Here is a 16,238-nt window from a genome sequence, read left to right as displayed (position 1 = left end):
ACGCACACACACACACACACACACACACACACACACACACACACACACACACACACACACACACACACACACACACACACACACACACACCCAGTCCCCCTTAAGAGCGAGCCTGGTCCGTGGACCTTAACAGAGCCAGACAGAAGGGGGCTCGGTCCAAAGGTCTGCGTGACGTCTCGCCCGCTGATTGGCCGGGCTCGCCCTTATGCAAATGAGGGGGCGTGTCTGTGGAAAGGTACATCTATTATTCCATCTATTACGGTAATCCATATCTTCATCCCTGTCTTTATCCATCTATTCTCGCACCTATCCATCAATCTATTTATCCATCTATTATTCCATCTCTTCATCCATCTATTATTCCATCTCTTCATCCATCTATTATTCCATCTCTTCATCCATCTATTATTCCATCTCTTCATCCATCTCTTGGAGGTCAACAAATGTGTACACACACCTAATGTGTGCTTGGGCCTCCTCCTACCTACCAACCTTTTTTTTATCATTCTCATTTTACTAATTGTACTTGTCTTTACTAATTGTACTTTGTTTCTGTTTTCTTTTTCTTATTGCATTTTTATCTTCTCTGCTTTTAACACCTTACCTGCCTATATTGGACTACAGATGGAAACTAGCCTTGTGCTACAATCTGGCACATTTACATATGTATATATGTTCATCATCGTCCTGAAAAATAAATAAAGTAAAGTCTTCATCCATCTCTTCATCCATCTATTCATCCATCTATTATTCCATCTATTCATCCATCTCTTCATCCATCTCTTCATCCATCTATTCATCCATCTCTTCATCCATCTCTTCATCCATCTATTCATCCATCTATTATTCCATCTATTCATCCACCTATTCATCCATCTCTTCATCCATGTATTATTCCATATCTTCATCCATCTATTCATCCATCTATTATTCCATCTCTTCATCCATCTATTATTCCATCTATTCATAAACCTATTCATCCATCTATTCATCCACCTATTCATCCATCTCTTCATCCATTTATTTTTATTTTTTATCTTTATTTAATTTTAGTTAATAAACTCGTATGAGTCTGAATCTGAACGCCTTTTATTGTCAATATACTACACACACACACACACACACACACACACACACACACACACACACACACACACACACACACACACACGGACACACTAAAGCCTGAATTATGGTTCCGCGTTAAATCGACGCAAAGCCTACGCCGTAGGTACGACGTAGCCTACAGCGTAGGGTACGCAGCGAAGCGCTGCGTACGTTGCGCGTCGCCGCAGAACCATAAATCAGCCTTTCCGCGCACCCAGTCCACCTTAAGAGCGAGCCTGGTCCGTAGACCTTAACAGAGCCAGACAGAAGGGGGCTCGGTCCAACGGTCTGCGTGACGTGTCGCCCGCTGATTGGCCGGGCTCGCCCTTATGCAAATGAGGGGGGCGTGTCGGTGGAAAGGGCCAGGTGACGTCAGTCGCCAGTTGGCGGAGAGGGAATAAACATGGCGACGGACTCGAGCGCACTGGGGCGCACGCTGGTTCCGCTGCTTCTGCTGGCTCTGCCGGCGCTGTGCGGCGGCGCCGCGGCGGCCGCGGCCCCCGGGGCCCCCGAGGCCCCGCGGATCTTCGGCATGCGGCTGCAGAGCAGCGACCTGCCGGCCGCCACCACCGACAGCGGCGCCATCCAGGTGACGGAGGGCAGCACCGTCCGGTTCCGCTTCTACGGGCTCCACCTGCAGCCCAACAGCTCGGCGCTGGTGCGCTTCGCCGAGCTGCACTGCAGCTCCGAGGACGGCGAGCCGGAGCCCACGGCGCCCCCCGCCGGCGCCAACAGGACCTGCCCGGCGCGCACGGAGGACCTGGAGGCGCGGGGAGCCATGACGGAGGTGAGCGGGGCTCGAACCTCCGCCGTGCTCAAGTTCAGCATCAAGAGGCTGCGCAAGAGCGAGGTGGTCAAGGTGTTCGGCCTGTGCGTGCAGGACGAGCTGGGCTGGCGCCTGCTGGAAGCGGGGGACGGCCGGCTAAGGGTGGTGGAGGAGAAGAAGTCGCTGCTGCCGCTGTGGCTGCAGGTGGGTCCATGATATATCCCTATATGTTTGGTTTATTTCTCCTTTCTTGGTTCTTGCGTATGACAGTGCTCTAGAGTGAGATGGAGATGTCAGTTTCCCCGAGGAATAAAGTCTCTGAATCTCTTTATCCATCTCTTCATCCATCTATCATTCCATATATTCATCCATCTATTTATCCATCTATCATTTCATCTATTCATCCATCTATTCTTCCATCTCTTCATCCATCTCTTCATCCACCTATTCATCCATCTCTTCATCCATCTATTCTTCCATCTATTATTCCATATATTCATCCATCTATTTATCCATCTATCATTTCATCTATTCATCCATGTCTTCGTCCATCTATTATTCCATCTCTTCATCCACCTCTTATTCCACCTCTCATTCCATCTCTTCATCCATCTCTTCATCCATCTATTCATCCATCTATTCTTCCATCTCTTCATCCACCTCTTCATCCACCTCTTCATCCATCTCTTCATCCATCTATCATTTCATCTCTTCATCCATCTCTTCACACATCTATTATTCCATCTCTTCATCTATCATTTCATCTCTTCATCCATCTATTCATCCATCTATCATTTCATCTATTCATCCATCTCTTCATCCACCTCTTCATCCACCTCTTCATCCATCTCTTCATCCATCTATTCATCCATCTAGTATTCCATCTCTTCATCCACCTCTTCATCCACCTCTTCATCCATCTCTTCATCCATCTATTCATCCATCTAGTATTCCATCTCTTCATCCATCTCTTCACACATCTATTACTCCATGAATTAATCCATCTCTTATTCTACCTATTCATCCATCTCTTCATCCATCTATTCATCCATGAATTAATCCATCTATTATTCCATCTATTCATCCATCTATTCATCCATCTATCGTTCCATCTCTGAACAGATTTTTTTCAATTCAAAAGGTTTAAATGGATAAAAAAATACCATATATATGACCTACCTGTCCCACATATGGACTCACTTGAATTTTACAAAAAATACTAGTTATTTGGGATTTTGTTGTTGCTTTAAGCGTCAAAATGTCATGTGGTGTGACTGTCCGACAAGGACTCTTGTTTTGAAAACTTATTTGAAGTCACTCTAAATGTATTTAAATCAATCTTCTGCCCTATCTGGCATGATTTCCAAAATGTCTTGTAGTGTATAAGATTTATACACATTTATATTTATATTTCCATCATAATATACAAACAAAGTTTGACTGATGTCCATTTTATGAAATATCATGTGACGCGACCATTAAAATAACCATTTTTGTATAATACTGAAAACTTGTAAAAAAAAAAACAGATGTCAAGATGTTAAGGAAATTAATTTATTTTGATATGAATCGTGGTTGCACCACATTACTTTTTTTTTAAGGCTAGTGCCAATTCAACTTGACAAAAATCACTTAATTTAAAAGTTTTATATGAATTTGTGTGCACAACATTCTTGATTTTTGAACTACTGCAATAGATATTCTTTTTTAAAACTATTTTAAAATTGACCTGTTGAAAATCCTTATTCGTCATTGACCCAGGTGTGCCTCATCTCCTTCCTGCTGGTGCTGTCCGGCATGTTCAGCGGGCTCAACCTGGGCCTGATGGCGCTCGACCCCATGGAGCTGCGCATCGTGCAGAGCTGCGGCACGGACAAGGAGAAGAAGTACGCGCGCAAGATCGAGCCCATCCGGCGCAAGGGCAACTACCTGCTGTGCTCGCTGCTGCTGGGCAACGTGCTGGTCAACACCACGCTCACCATCCTGCTGGACGACCTGATCGGCTCCGGCATCGGCGCCGTGGTGGCCTCCACCGTGGGCATCGTCATCTTCGGGGAGATCGTGCCGCAGGCGCTGTGCTCGCGCCACGGGCTGGCCGTGGGCGCCAACACCATCATGGTCACCAAGCTGTTCATGCTGCTCACCTTCCCGCTGTCCTGGCCCATCAGCAAGCTGCTGGACTGCGTGCTGGGCCAGGAGATCGGCACCGTGTACAACCGGGAGAAGCTGGTGGAGATGCTGAAGGTGACGGAGCCCTACAACGACCTGGTCAAGGAGGAGCTCAACATGATCCAGGGCGCGCTGGAGCTGCGCACCAAGACGGTGGAGGACGTGATGACCCCGCTGGGCGACTGCTTCATGATCCACAGCGGCGCCGTGCTGGACTTCAACACCATGTCCGAGATCATGGAGAGCGGCTACACCCGCATCCCCGTGTACGAGGACGAGCGCTCCAACATCGTGGACATCCTGTACGTCAAGGACCTGGCCTTCGTGGACCCGGACGACTGCAGCACCCTGAAGACCATCACCAAGTTCTACAACCACCCGGTGCACTTCGTCTTCCACGACACCAAGCTGGACTCCATGCTGGAGGAGTTCAAGAAAGGTTCGTGGGGTTGTCTTGTCATGGATGCGAGGGAGTCAGGTTACCACGGTAACGGGTCGCCCCTCAGCATCTCTGGCAGATGCTTTCACACCTGCAGGGCTCACTTTTTACTTCACCGTCGTGTTGGGTCAGCAGCCAGAACCATCCACCTTTCACCCCCCCTAATCAATCAGGTATCAATCAGGGTTACCTCAAATATAGCACATGGGCTGCTGTCATCAATACTTTGACCATAAATGCAGCCTAAGATACGTTAGAGGGTAATACTGGAAGACAAAACGACAACATAACGACACAAATCTTAAGAAAAAGCCATTAAAAACATAAAAAACTCGACCTTCATGCCTACAGGAGCTAAAAAGTACAAGGTTTAGTGTCGCTTCCAAAGTATAAAGGAGAGGAAACGGAGGAATTAACTGATTTCAACTGTGATCGAATCAACAATAATTGATAAACATGACGTGGTTCAACTGACAACACACGATTATAGTCTTTAAAACTTAAAGAGGACACGAAGAAAGTACTGGAGTGGGAGGAGTGTTGATGGGAGACGCTGGAAATGATCAGGTTTGTTGAAGCTTGGGGTTTGTTGGGGTTGTCTTGTCATGGATGCGAAGGCATTAGGTTACCACGGCAATGGGTCACCCCTCGGCATCTCACAGAGCTGGCAGAGGGCTCACTTTTTACTTCACCGTTGTGTTGAGTGAAGATTTTAAGGGTCAGCAGCCAGAACCCCCCCCCCCCAAATCAATCAGGTAATCAGGGTTACCTCAAATATAGCACATGGGCTGCTGTCATCAATACTTTAGGCATAAATGCAGCAGAGTAATACTGGAAGACAAAACATCATCACAACACAAATCTTAAGAAAAAGCAGTAAAAACTCGACCTTCATGCCTACAGGAGCTAAAAAGTACAAGGTTTAGTGTCGCTTTTTAAGTATAAAGGAGAGGAAAATGATTTCCTTAACTGATTTAACTGTGATCGAATTAACAATAATTGATAAACATGACGTAGTTCAACTGACAACACACGATTATAGTCTTTCAAACTTTAAAGAAGACACAAAAAGTGCTTGTGGGGGACAAGTCTTGACGGGAGAGGGTAGAAATGATGAGGTTTGTTGAAGCTTGTGGGGTTGTCTTGTCATGGATGCGAGGGCATCAGGTTACCATGGCAATGGGTCGCGACTCAGCATCCCTGGCAGATGCTTTCACACCTGCAGGGCTCACTTTTTACTTCACCGTCATGTTAAGGGTCAGCAGCCAGAACTATCCACCTTTCACACCTTTCACCCCCCCTATAATGCAAATATAGCACATGGGCTGCTGTCATCAATACTTTAGGCATCAATGCAGCCTAAGATATGTTAGAGAGTAATACTGGAAAGCAAAACGAAAACATCACAACAGAAATGTTAAGAAAAAGCAGTAAAAACTCGACCTTCATGCCTACAGGAGCTGAAAACTACGAGGTTTAGTGTTGTTTCTAAAGCATAACTAGAATTGATGAGGTCTGTTGAAGATTGTGGGGTTGTCTTCTCATGGATGCGAGGGCATCAGGTTACGAGGGCATCAGGTTACCACGGCAACAGGTCGCCCCTTAGCATCTCTGGCAGATGCTTTCACACCGGCAGGGCTCACTTTTTACTTTACTGTCATGTTAAGGGTCAGCAGCCAGAACCATCCACCTTTCACACGAACCCCGCCCCCCTAATCAATCAGGGTTACCTCAAATATAGCATATGGGCTGCTGTCATCAATACTTGAAGCATAAATGCAGTCTAAGATACGTTAGAGAGTAATACTGGAAGACAAAACAACAACATCACCACAGGAATCTTAAGAAAAAGCCGTAAAAACTCGACCTGCATGCCTACCGGAGCTGAAAAGTACAAGGTTTAGTGTCGCTTCTAAAGTATAAAGGAGAGGAAACAGAGGAATTAACTGATAAACATGACGTGGTTCAACTGACAACACATGATTATAGTCTTTAAAACTTAAAGAGGACACGAAGAAAGTACTGGAGTGGGAGGAGTGTTGACGGGAGATGCTGGAAGAGATAGTTGGTGTGTCATCATGAGCTTAGATGACGATTGGACCACAAATTCATACGGGTTCACATACTTTTTCTTACCCCGGTGGCAATATGGTGCCTGACAAAGGAAAGTGTCACATGCAGTTAAAGTGGGTCGGTTCTGCCTGGTATCTGATGCCCGATCCTGGTCCTGAGGACCAGACCGGGGCCAACATCGGTACCAGGTCAGAAGCCAATGCTTTATTGTTGAATATGTCTTGTTGAAGCCGGGGGGGAAACATCTGAAATGTGCAGGACGGTGGCTCTCGAGGTCCAGGAATAAAGACCGCCGATCCAAAACCACCAAGTGGGCTGCAGAGCCGCTAGTAGCACCTGGGATGAGCAGACGTTTACTGCAAAACCCACTGCAGTCCAGGTCTCTCCAGAGGCGGTTCCTTCTGCATCTGTCAGAGCCGCCTCCTGGAAACCAGTCTGATTCATTGGGACCAGAATAATTATTCATATACGACGGTGGGAAAAGGTCGGAGTTGGTGCATCATACTGCAGGAAATACAGCGATGATGAACGTCCGAGTCATTTCTGTGGTTTTCCAGTGCAGGTTTTGTGCCCACAGATCCAGGCGTCCCTGCAGTAGTTTTGGTCACTTCAGGCGCTGTCATGATTAGCGTTATTGTTCCCGTTGTTCCTGAGCGGACAGGTGGCGTTTAACGAGGATTTACTCGGCTCACAACAAAACAGGGCACAGAAAATAGTAGCTGTTGTTCTGTTGTCACGCAGATGCGCTGACGTGACCTGGTTGGAGCTGCCGCCACCGCTCCGTCGTGGCCCCGGCTTTGTCTTGAGTGGTGGCGGTCTCCCAGAGTCGGCGTAGCCGCGGTTTCTGTCGTTTACCGTATTCAGCAAACAGAGTCGGGAATCACGGCTGAAGCAGAAACAGCAATTAGTGAAGTTTTGAACCGGAGCTGGTGATTCTGCTGAGCGCCGTTTACGTCACGTCGTTGGTTGTGGGTGTTAAAAACTAAGCTCTGCCTGGTTTTACTTCCTCATCTTTGCCTTAGTTATAGTTCTTCGACTCTCAGGGACGACATCTCCTGCAGATAGTGTTTTTTTGTGAGACGTTCAGCCTCAAGGTCGCTGATATTAACCTTCCAGATATGCTGCACGCTGACTGAAGCCGTGCACGTTGATTGAAGCCGTGCACGCTGACTGAAGCCGTGCACGTTGATTGAAGCCGTGCACGTTGACTGAAGCCGTGCACGTTGATTGAAGCCGTGCACGTTGATTGAAGCCGTGCACGTTGACTGAAACCGTGTACGCAGCGTTTCCTAAACAAACAGATATTTGAGAGGACAGAATTATGCAAAGAGAATATTGCACTACCCCAGGATACATGTGCATGTTTTTAGCAGATGATGATGATGGTGATGATGACGATGATGATGATTATTATTATCATTATTATGTTGATGTGAAAATGGGAAAAAAAAAAAAAAAGATGGTCAATTTCAGATGAAAAACAAAACAGAAAGCAAACAAACCACAAAAATGTGACACTATTCCTAATCTATTTACAGAATATGGTGTTATTTATATAAATCATATATCAGGATCGCTGCTCCGGAGATGTACGACTGGATTTTTTTTTTTTTTTCTTTAGAGGTCGTTGAAACAAGTTGACATTCGGCTCATGTGTCACTTTAGAGCCCGAAAGGCTGTTTTTAAAAACAGCCGACGTACAGCTGGACCTGTACATGCGTCTCCCACCTGACCGTCTCTGCTCCCGGCCATAAGGCCTGCCGTACAGACCGTCCTTTCATCCCTTTCCTGTAAAGCAGATGGTTTCATCCGATGCATTTTCCCTCTTGTTCGTAATCAAACCGTTTGTTTATTTGATCCACCCAAAAAGAAGTGTCATCAAAACTAGTTCACAGTCTGGACTAGTCTACGTTTCACCAGATGCTCTGGAACAAAATCGCTGTTTCAGACTCACAACTTCTGCCTTTTTCATGGAATCGTGACATAAAGGCAGAGTAAGTGGTTTTACGTAATTACTGGAGACGTCCCAATCGCAGTTTTTCTTTTTCTTTTTCAGACATGAGTCATTTGGTTTCAAGTATCAGTCGCTATCTGGTCCAGATCCGGTCCTCTGGCAAACTGCAAGCAGTACAAGCTGCTGTAGTGCGTAGGGATGTTAATAATTAATCGATTTTCGATTAATTGCCGTTATGAAATTACCCGATTAAAATTAACGATTACAATTAATCTATTTATTTATCATTATTTTTTTTTTTTCGTTTAATTTCACCAGCTGGTATTACGCCCGGACCACATTTAATGCGACACAACACGCTGCCGCCGCGGCGCGCACAGAAGAAAGAGACGGCGGATATGTTTGGTTTTAGTAATATCGTGCTCAGGCAATGAGTCTGCAATGGCCCAGACCGGGGACACATGTAGCTCTGTGCTTAACTTTTATTTTTAATCCACTCTATATTCTTCTGGTTGTTCTCCGATATCTTCCCCTAAAGCCTGAACTATGGTTCCGCCTTAAATCGACGCAGAGCCACCGCCGTAGCCTACGGCGGCGGCTCTGCGTTGTTGTAACGCGGAACCATAAATCAGCCTTCACCCGGTACATACATAGGTTTTTTTAAACATCTGTCCCCGCTACAGTTTTAACTAAAAGAAAATGTGCTCCAATACAGCAGGTCTCATAATTTTATTTTGAACACTGCCAAAACTCTAACTTAAAACGTAACTAGAACTTAAAATTTGCTTGACACTAATGACACTATTATGGCTGCTGCTACTACTAATAGCCTTGAAGTGCACTTTATATTATATTCCTTGTGGTACAAAAATGTCTTTTTGTTACTTTTGTATCAAATAAATATTTGATTAAGGAATACATTAAAATGTCCTTTGTATTTTATATAAGCAAAAAAAATTATGTTTGTATCTCAGATGGGGGAAAAACGCCGCTTATCAACTAATCGATGATCGATCGATAAGGTTATCAACTATCAATTAATGAAATAATCGATAATTTGCATCCCTAGTAGTGCGGTATTTGACGTCCGATTGGAAATATTTTCAAATTGTAGACGTTTCTGAAAGTTTGCTCTACATTTACATCGGCCAACTCCTCAGTAAGGAGAGTAACTATTGGCTTTTCAGATAGTATATAATTGATAATAGATGCATATAATGGCATCTATTTCCACGGCAGTACCGTCTGCTCGCTGAGAAGAGTGAGAACGATCCAAGGCTCCAAGTTAGAGTCTACAAAAGCCTTCAGTGATAAAAGTTGCTGGATAAACACGTTCAAAGGTCAGAACAGATATCGCCTCAGCCGTTCAACAGCAAAGGAATTTTTTTCCAGTTGGACCCTCGTTATTAAATATGAAAGAAAAGAAAAAACTTGACATAGTTAAAGTTTGCACAAATAAATAGAAAGAATTTTATAAATATAAGTTTCATTCAGTTTAGGAGGCGAGATAATTTCAGAACCCTCCAGGCAGAGGTCCGGGAGGGTTTTTGTCCCGTTATGCTTAAACAGTCTGTGATATCCACAGATGGGATGTAATCCAGAAATGCCTTACCGTACCTTTAACTGATAGGTCCTTTACATTGAACCGGGACCTGCAGATTGAGAAGGAGCAGCTGTGATTCAGCAAGGACGTCTGGACCCTCCATCACTTGATTTACTGTCCAATCTGGTGTAAACAGAAAATACGGCCGGCTCAGCACGGCTCTGTTATTTTCACAGCCACGTCTGAATGAAGCGTCGGGAGGATTAATGAGCGAGTGACTGACGTTTTGATGAATGAGTGCCGCTGCTCGGGCCAACACCGGTGCAGATATTAATGTTATGCATCTTGCGGCTGAAAAGGGCTTTTGTGGGCCCCGCTGGCGAAGGTGGGATGCTTTGGCAACAAGCTGAAATGAACACAAACACACATGCAAATCTGCAGCTCGGCCGAAATGTACGCCGTTGTGTATTCCTGCACTTGAAGGTTGAGAAAGTTTCTCTCTCTCTCGATTTAGTTGCATAACCATTTCAACACCTCCGGGTTTTTGAGACATCGCGGGGGATTTCTCCCCTTTCCTATGGGTTAATTTAAATAATCTGATGCCTCTTAGGCACCCATGAGTTATCCTCCTCCTGCATTGATGTCGGTAATAGTAGAGTCGCAGGGGCCACATCAACACCTCATTGTGAGTAACGCCTGAGGTCTGATGCATCTTATAAATATTTGAGCTCAACGGCGGCCTGATGACGCACTCGTCGTCACGCAGCGCGATGCTGAATGGAGAAGTCGGGAGCGGTTCAAGAGGAACCTGAAGGGATTTCCTCTTCGGCACGTCTGACTCATGCAGATGCAACATTTCAAACGATCACAGCATTTCTCTTCAAGACGGCTCTGATTGATAACAAAGTTGGAGATTTATTACAGATTAATGTTAAGATAGTGGCTTGATGATGTCATTATGTTTTTATAATTATCTTATCTAACACATGAGCAAAGTTTTACAAAAATATGGTGTCATTTTAATGAGAAAGGGGTTTTTTAGTGGGATCTCATACGAATACGTCATCAGTTAGATTAGGCAGGGTTGTATCATACCATGACGCTTCCGCCACCGTATTGGTGTATTGGTGTCTCCTTCAGATCCTGAAGGGTTTCTTTCCTTTTTCCAGACTTTATCCAGGTTCATGTTGGTTTCATCTCTCCATATAATCTGATTCCAGCAACATGGGACACTTACTTCGATGTTTTCTGTTTTTCCTCACTTGTAGATCAGCCCCTGAAAATAGATGCATTTCTTATTTCTTAAAGAGGCTGTAAGTCCTAATTGATAAAAGTCTCTTTTTTTTTTTAAGCGTCTTGTATTAAACTAAAAAAACTGCATGTATCATCGAGGGAATAATGAGATTATTAGTATCTGAGGCCTGTTGGCCGGCTTCTTATGAGAACAGATCTTATCTGTTTCCTGCCCGTCTTCATGTGTTTTTAAACTCTCTTAGAGATGTTTCCTTAAGATTAGACTTGTAGTTCTCCAGACCGGTCTTGGTCTCAAGACCACTTTTTTGTGGTCTTGGTCTTGTCTCGGTCTCGGGTCTCTCGGTCTCGCCAGGTCTTTGACTCGGATAACCGAGATGTCGTTTCGCACCAAGGTGACAGAATATTGTGATCACCAGTTCGTCAGTGTAATCCGATTACTATAACGGTAAATAATGCAAATAATGTAGAAATAGCGGGAGTGCAGTCGCCACACATATCTGATCTCAGCTGATTGATAAACATTTATAGGGAGTTATAGGGAACATCAGACATCCACTTCTCTGTGTTATTGTGCTGCAGTTGAATACAACCTCATATGGAAACTACCTGAACCAGGATGGGGCTGATGTTCTACAACTCAGGCAGGATCAGGAAATAACTAGGTTTGTTTTTGGCCTCGGTCTTGAGCTGAACTGGTCCTGGTCTTGGTCTTGATACTCTCTGGTCTTGGTCTCGGTTAAGGCGGTCTTGACTACAAGTCTACTTAAAATTGAGAAATGTTTATTTATTTGAGTTAAAAGGATAGTTGATTGTATTAGTAAAAGTAGAGTCTCTTTAAAGTATTTCTCCTCCAGAGACTTGATAATATTGTTTCTAGCGTGTCATGCTGTGACGGTGGTCCGAACCCCTGCTTCTGCTTCTGCTCCGACTCCGGCTCCCCGCTTGCATCTCAAGTTCCATCCTGCTTGCTGCTTGGCATTGGTTACCATGGCGACGACAGTCCAGCAGTGCCGGGTTTGTGTGCTCTTTCAAACTCTCCTTCATGAGCCCTCGTACGATTAGACGCACTCGGCAGCTCCAAGTTTTTTTGTTTTTTTTTCTAAATATTGAATCTGGTTGGTCATAAGTATCTAAATATTGATCACATTTCGTCATAAATATATAAATATTTATCACATTTGGTCTTAAGTATGTACCGGTAATTATTGATTATGGTTCATCAACAATATCTAAATATTCACGTTTGGTCATAAGTATCTTTTTTTTTTTTTCATAAACCCCCCCCCCCACAATTAATAATAATGATTACATTTTTTAATAACTCGGCAGCTCCAAGTTGGCGGGCGTCAGGCAGTAATGCTCCACGGCCGCCTTTCAGATGGATCTTTTTTTTAGAAAAGATAACATTTTAATGATGGTGTTATTGCTGGAAATAGCAACTTGTTTAAAAAAAACAAGAAATAAAAAGCAATAAATTCTGTTATTTAGGACCCATCAGTCCAGAACCAGTGATACACACTGAAGACTGCTGGAGATTCTGTAAAATGACTCGTATTTCCATATTTTATGAGCACATTAACTAAGAATCATCATTCGTGCCTCTCGTGTTTGTCCTCGTTACTGATGAGGTTTGGGTTTATTACACGCTGGACTTCGGGCGTCGTTTAGAAAACACACAAACACAACTGAGGCGTGAAGCGCCTGGAGGCGTCCTGCACTCTGTCAACAGAGCGTCACGTGTCGACCCGCCGGTCCTGCCTCACATCGGACTGCGTTTTAACCCTTTTCTGTCATAAAGCCGGCAAAGATCCAACAAATAATTTAGGTGAATGAAATCAGCCCTGGTGATGTTGGGTCATTAATTGGGTGGATGTGATGTGAGTGGGAAGGTCCGGACCTTCGAAACCAAACACAGCCACATTCCAGTTTAAGAGCCTTTCAGGAAGCAGAGCAGCTCGTGTTGTGTTTGTGGTCGTCGGCAAAGCCAACATGTCCTGCGGTTTATCGGTGCGCGTGGGACTTATCTGGCCTCCCCACCAGGCCTGCAGGACCGGCCGTGGGTTCTGCCGTTGAGCGTCCGTTTGTCTGTTGGGTAGCTGTGTATCAACAGAGCAGATTAAAACCAGGACTCGTGCACCAGCAGGCAGATGTGGGACGTCTGCGGGGGGGTTGGCCACGCCCCTCGCTTTCCAACAACCCCAGTTCTTGTGAAACGTGTGAATAAAAGGAGAGAGAGAGTGAATAAATCTGAATTTTATTCATAGTACAACATAGAAAACATGTGATATGTTTAATCTAGAAAAAGAGCCATTTTAAGGATTTTTTTTTTAATTTGATGGCAGCAACTTATCTTAAAAACTGTTCGGATCGGACAATATTTACCACATTAAGCGTCTTAATCAAACTTCAAGGCCTTCCTCGAAACTGGACGTTTGCCTCAAATCTCCATCGGCACCGAGATTTCCTTTCCAGATGTGCAAGTACCTTATTTTGACTTAGGACCAGGGCCGGATTAATCATTATGTTTTTCATATTACAAAATACAACGAAAATACAAAATACACCGTGTTGTTCCTCAATAAAACATTTATTTTAAGAACAGTCCAACTCCTTGAGCAGATAAATTAGGCAGTTCAAATTGCATAAGCAGCAGAGCCGGTGCCTGAAAACACAATTGATGCTCTTTTGTTCCAAAATAAAAAATCCAAAAACACAATCACATTAAACACTCAATCAAAAATATAATAATACTTAGGGTTGACAGGTTTTGACAAAATATAACTTAAAACTATTCTTAAAAGAACGGAGGTGAGAAAGAGGGTGAGAGTGAGGGAAAATACTTAACAAAAGTCAACGTCAACAGTACTCAAGGGCAGCGTATCCGTTTCAATAAAGTTGCACATGCGTTGGGTAATTTTCTCTGCTCTGTGTGCATTGCAGCTCCTCCATGCTAATATTGCGTTGATGGTAGCCTGAGAGCAGGATGCACCGCCACCGACGTTGAGCAGGGTCACGTGTACGTTGTTCAAATGGTACATTATTTGAGTTGTGGACGTGTTGTATTTATACACTGCTTCGCAGTGTTTGCAGTGAACCTCGTTATTTTTCTATTCAAAATGCTCCCACGCTAAACTTCGCCGTGCCCTCTTCATGATTCTTTTTCTGGAGTTTCTGGTAACTTGCGGGTATATGAGTAGTGCTTTCTCAGTTGATCTCTCACTGCTGGCACACAGTGAAATTCACTGCTTTGCTTGAAGAATCAGCGTGCGCAATACAACCTCTTTTGATGCCAGAATTTGATTGATAAGAATGTTGGCGATCACGTGAATTTCTTAACGATCAGTAATCGATTGTCGATCAATCATGCCCATCCCGTGTGCACATATATATGTGTAATTATTTGTAGACAAGCAGAAAATTACTGAAAAGTAAGTTTTTACAACTTTAATAAGCCTTTTGTCACAAGCTACAAAAAACCCTGAACTGGTTTCTAGCAAGACAAAACCACGGGTTAGGGTTCCAAACCATAATATGCTGTCTGCATCACAAAATCAAATCCTTGAATAGCTGTTGTTGTTTAACAGACTTCCCAAATTTGAACATTTTTTGAGGTCAAAATCCTCAGAGGCAGTGATAGAAATTAAAGCATTCTCACACTTTTCATTCACAAAAATACAAAACAGCGCTGGGGCCCCACAGCTGGCGGTGAAGCCTGAGAGCTCAAATGTCCAACAATGGTTTTATTTTCCCTCGTCCTATATGTCCTATATGTCTTGTATGTCCTGCTAATAAGAATTGTAGGTGATCAAATATTCAAAATCACCTTTTTAACAAGGTTTGTGTTGAAATCTCAGTTGTGTTTAGTTTTAAAAGAAGTCAGAGAAAGTTAAACGGACATGCGTGGCTCGCAGCCAGCCTGCAGACGTGATGCAGGGTAAATTTAACCAATCTATCGCTGTTAACGAGTGTTTTCTTTGCTTTTAAATTCTGGTATAAAGTGGTAAATGAATAATTTGGACTGTGTAGCGTTGTGGTTCTCCTTTTTCCACAACATGCAACATTTACGAAGCCGAGTGTTTCCAAGCGATCCTCTCTTACGACTGCCGTTTATCTCAAATTGAGAGATAAGAACTAAAGGAACTAAAGGAACTAAAAACAATTAACCAAATAAACTAAGCAATAGTTGGATGAATTAGAGCATCTCATGCTAAAAATGGCTCAAAAGCCTTTATTTGAGCACGCTGTTGGTGCACAAAGGAGACGGCAGAGGAAATAACTTGCAACTTTAAATAATTCAGAGGATCCGTCGTGTCGGAGCGAAGCAGAGAAGTTCAGTCTGAGGTGGAAAGAAGGGCAGCGGTCGAGGTCTCTAAAATGTGGATAAACCCTCTGCAGACGTTCTGCGCTGCCTTGAACCGGTGAGATCGTGCAGAAATGTGTTGGTGCCATCAGATTGAAGCTGTCTCACAAACATCTACGTTTCAGCGCTTTTGTTCCCAGTTAAAACTGCTTTATACCTTTTTTATTCTCATGAATGTTTTTTTTCACAATATTTTTATTAGGGGGTAAGGCACAGTAGAACAAGAATCAATGACACATTTACATTGAGTATTACATTATTTCTATTTGGCAATTTACTATATATAGATATTGACACTATAAAAATACTGTACATTTCTATGGGTTGAGAAAAAGATAAACAGTCTACCTCCGAGGATGTTTTTCTTAATTTATGGACAAAACATTACACAATTCAACAAAAAAATTATAATAATGATAAATAAATAACTGAAAATTCTATTAAGTAATAATTAAATATTAAAGCTACACAGTATACAAGAATGAATGAATGAATGAATGAATAAATAAAAAAGGAAAGGGAAAAAAAAACAAAGATGATCGCAGGCTAGGCTGGTTGGAGTTCGTACAATCG

At 43.6% G+C, this 16,238-nt stretch overlaps 1 protein-coding gene across 2 annotated transcripts in view; it reads left to right on the top strand.

Annotated features, from left to right (window-relative positions):
- The first annotated feature begins 1,500 nt into the window (after positions 1-1,500).
- Positions 1,501-16,238, top strand: part of LOC133451501 (metal transporter CNNM4) — a 66,617-nt gene continuing 51,879 nt past the window's right edge. For both annotated transcript variants that reach the window (XM_061730615.1, XM_061730614.1), the window contains exons 1-2: positions 1,501-2,077; positions 3,635-4,481. In XM_061730615.1, coding sequence (XP_061586599.1) covers positions 1,511-2,077; positions 3,635-4,481 — 1,414 coding nt within the window. In that variant the 5' untranslated portion in view covers positions 1,501-1,510. The remainder of the gene's footprint in view (positions 2,078-3,634; positions 4,482-16,238) is intronic.

The sequence above is a fragment of the Cololabis saira genome, chromosome 9 (assembly GCF_033807715.1).
Source record: "Cololabis saira isolate AMF1-May2022 chromosome 9, fColSai1.1, whole genome shotgun sequence".
Lineage (NCBI taxonomy): Eukaryota > Metazoa > Chordata > Actinopteri > Beloniformes > Belonidae > Cololabis > Cololabis saira.
This window is presented reverse-complemented; position numbering and strand designations above follow the sequence as displayed.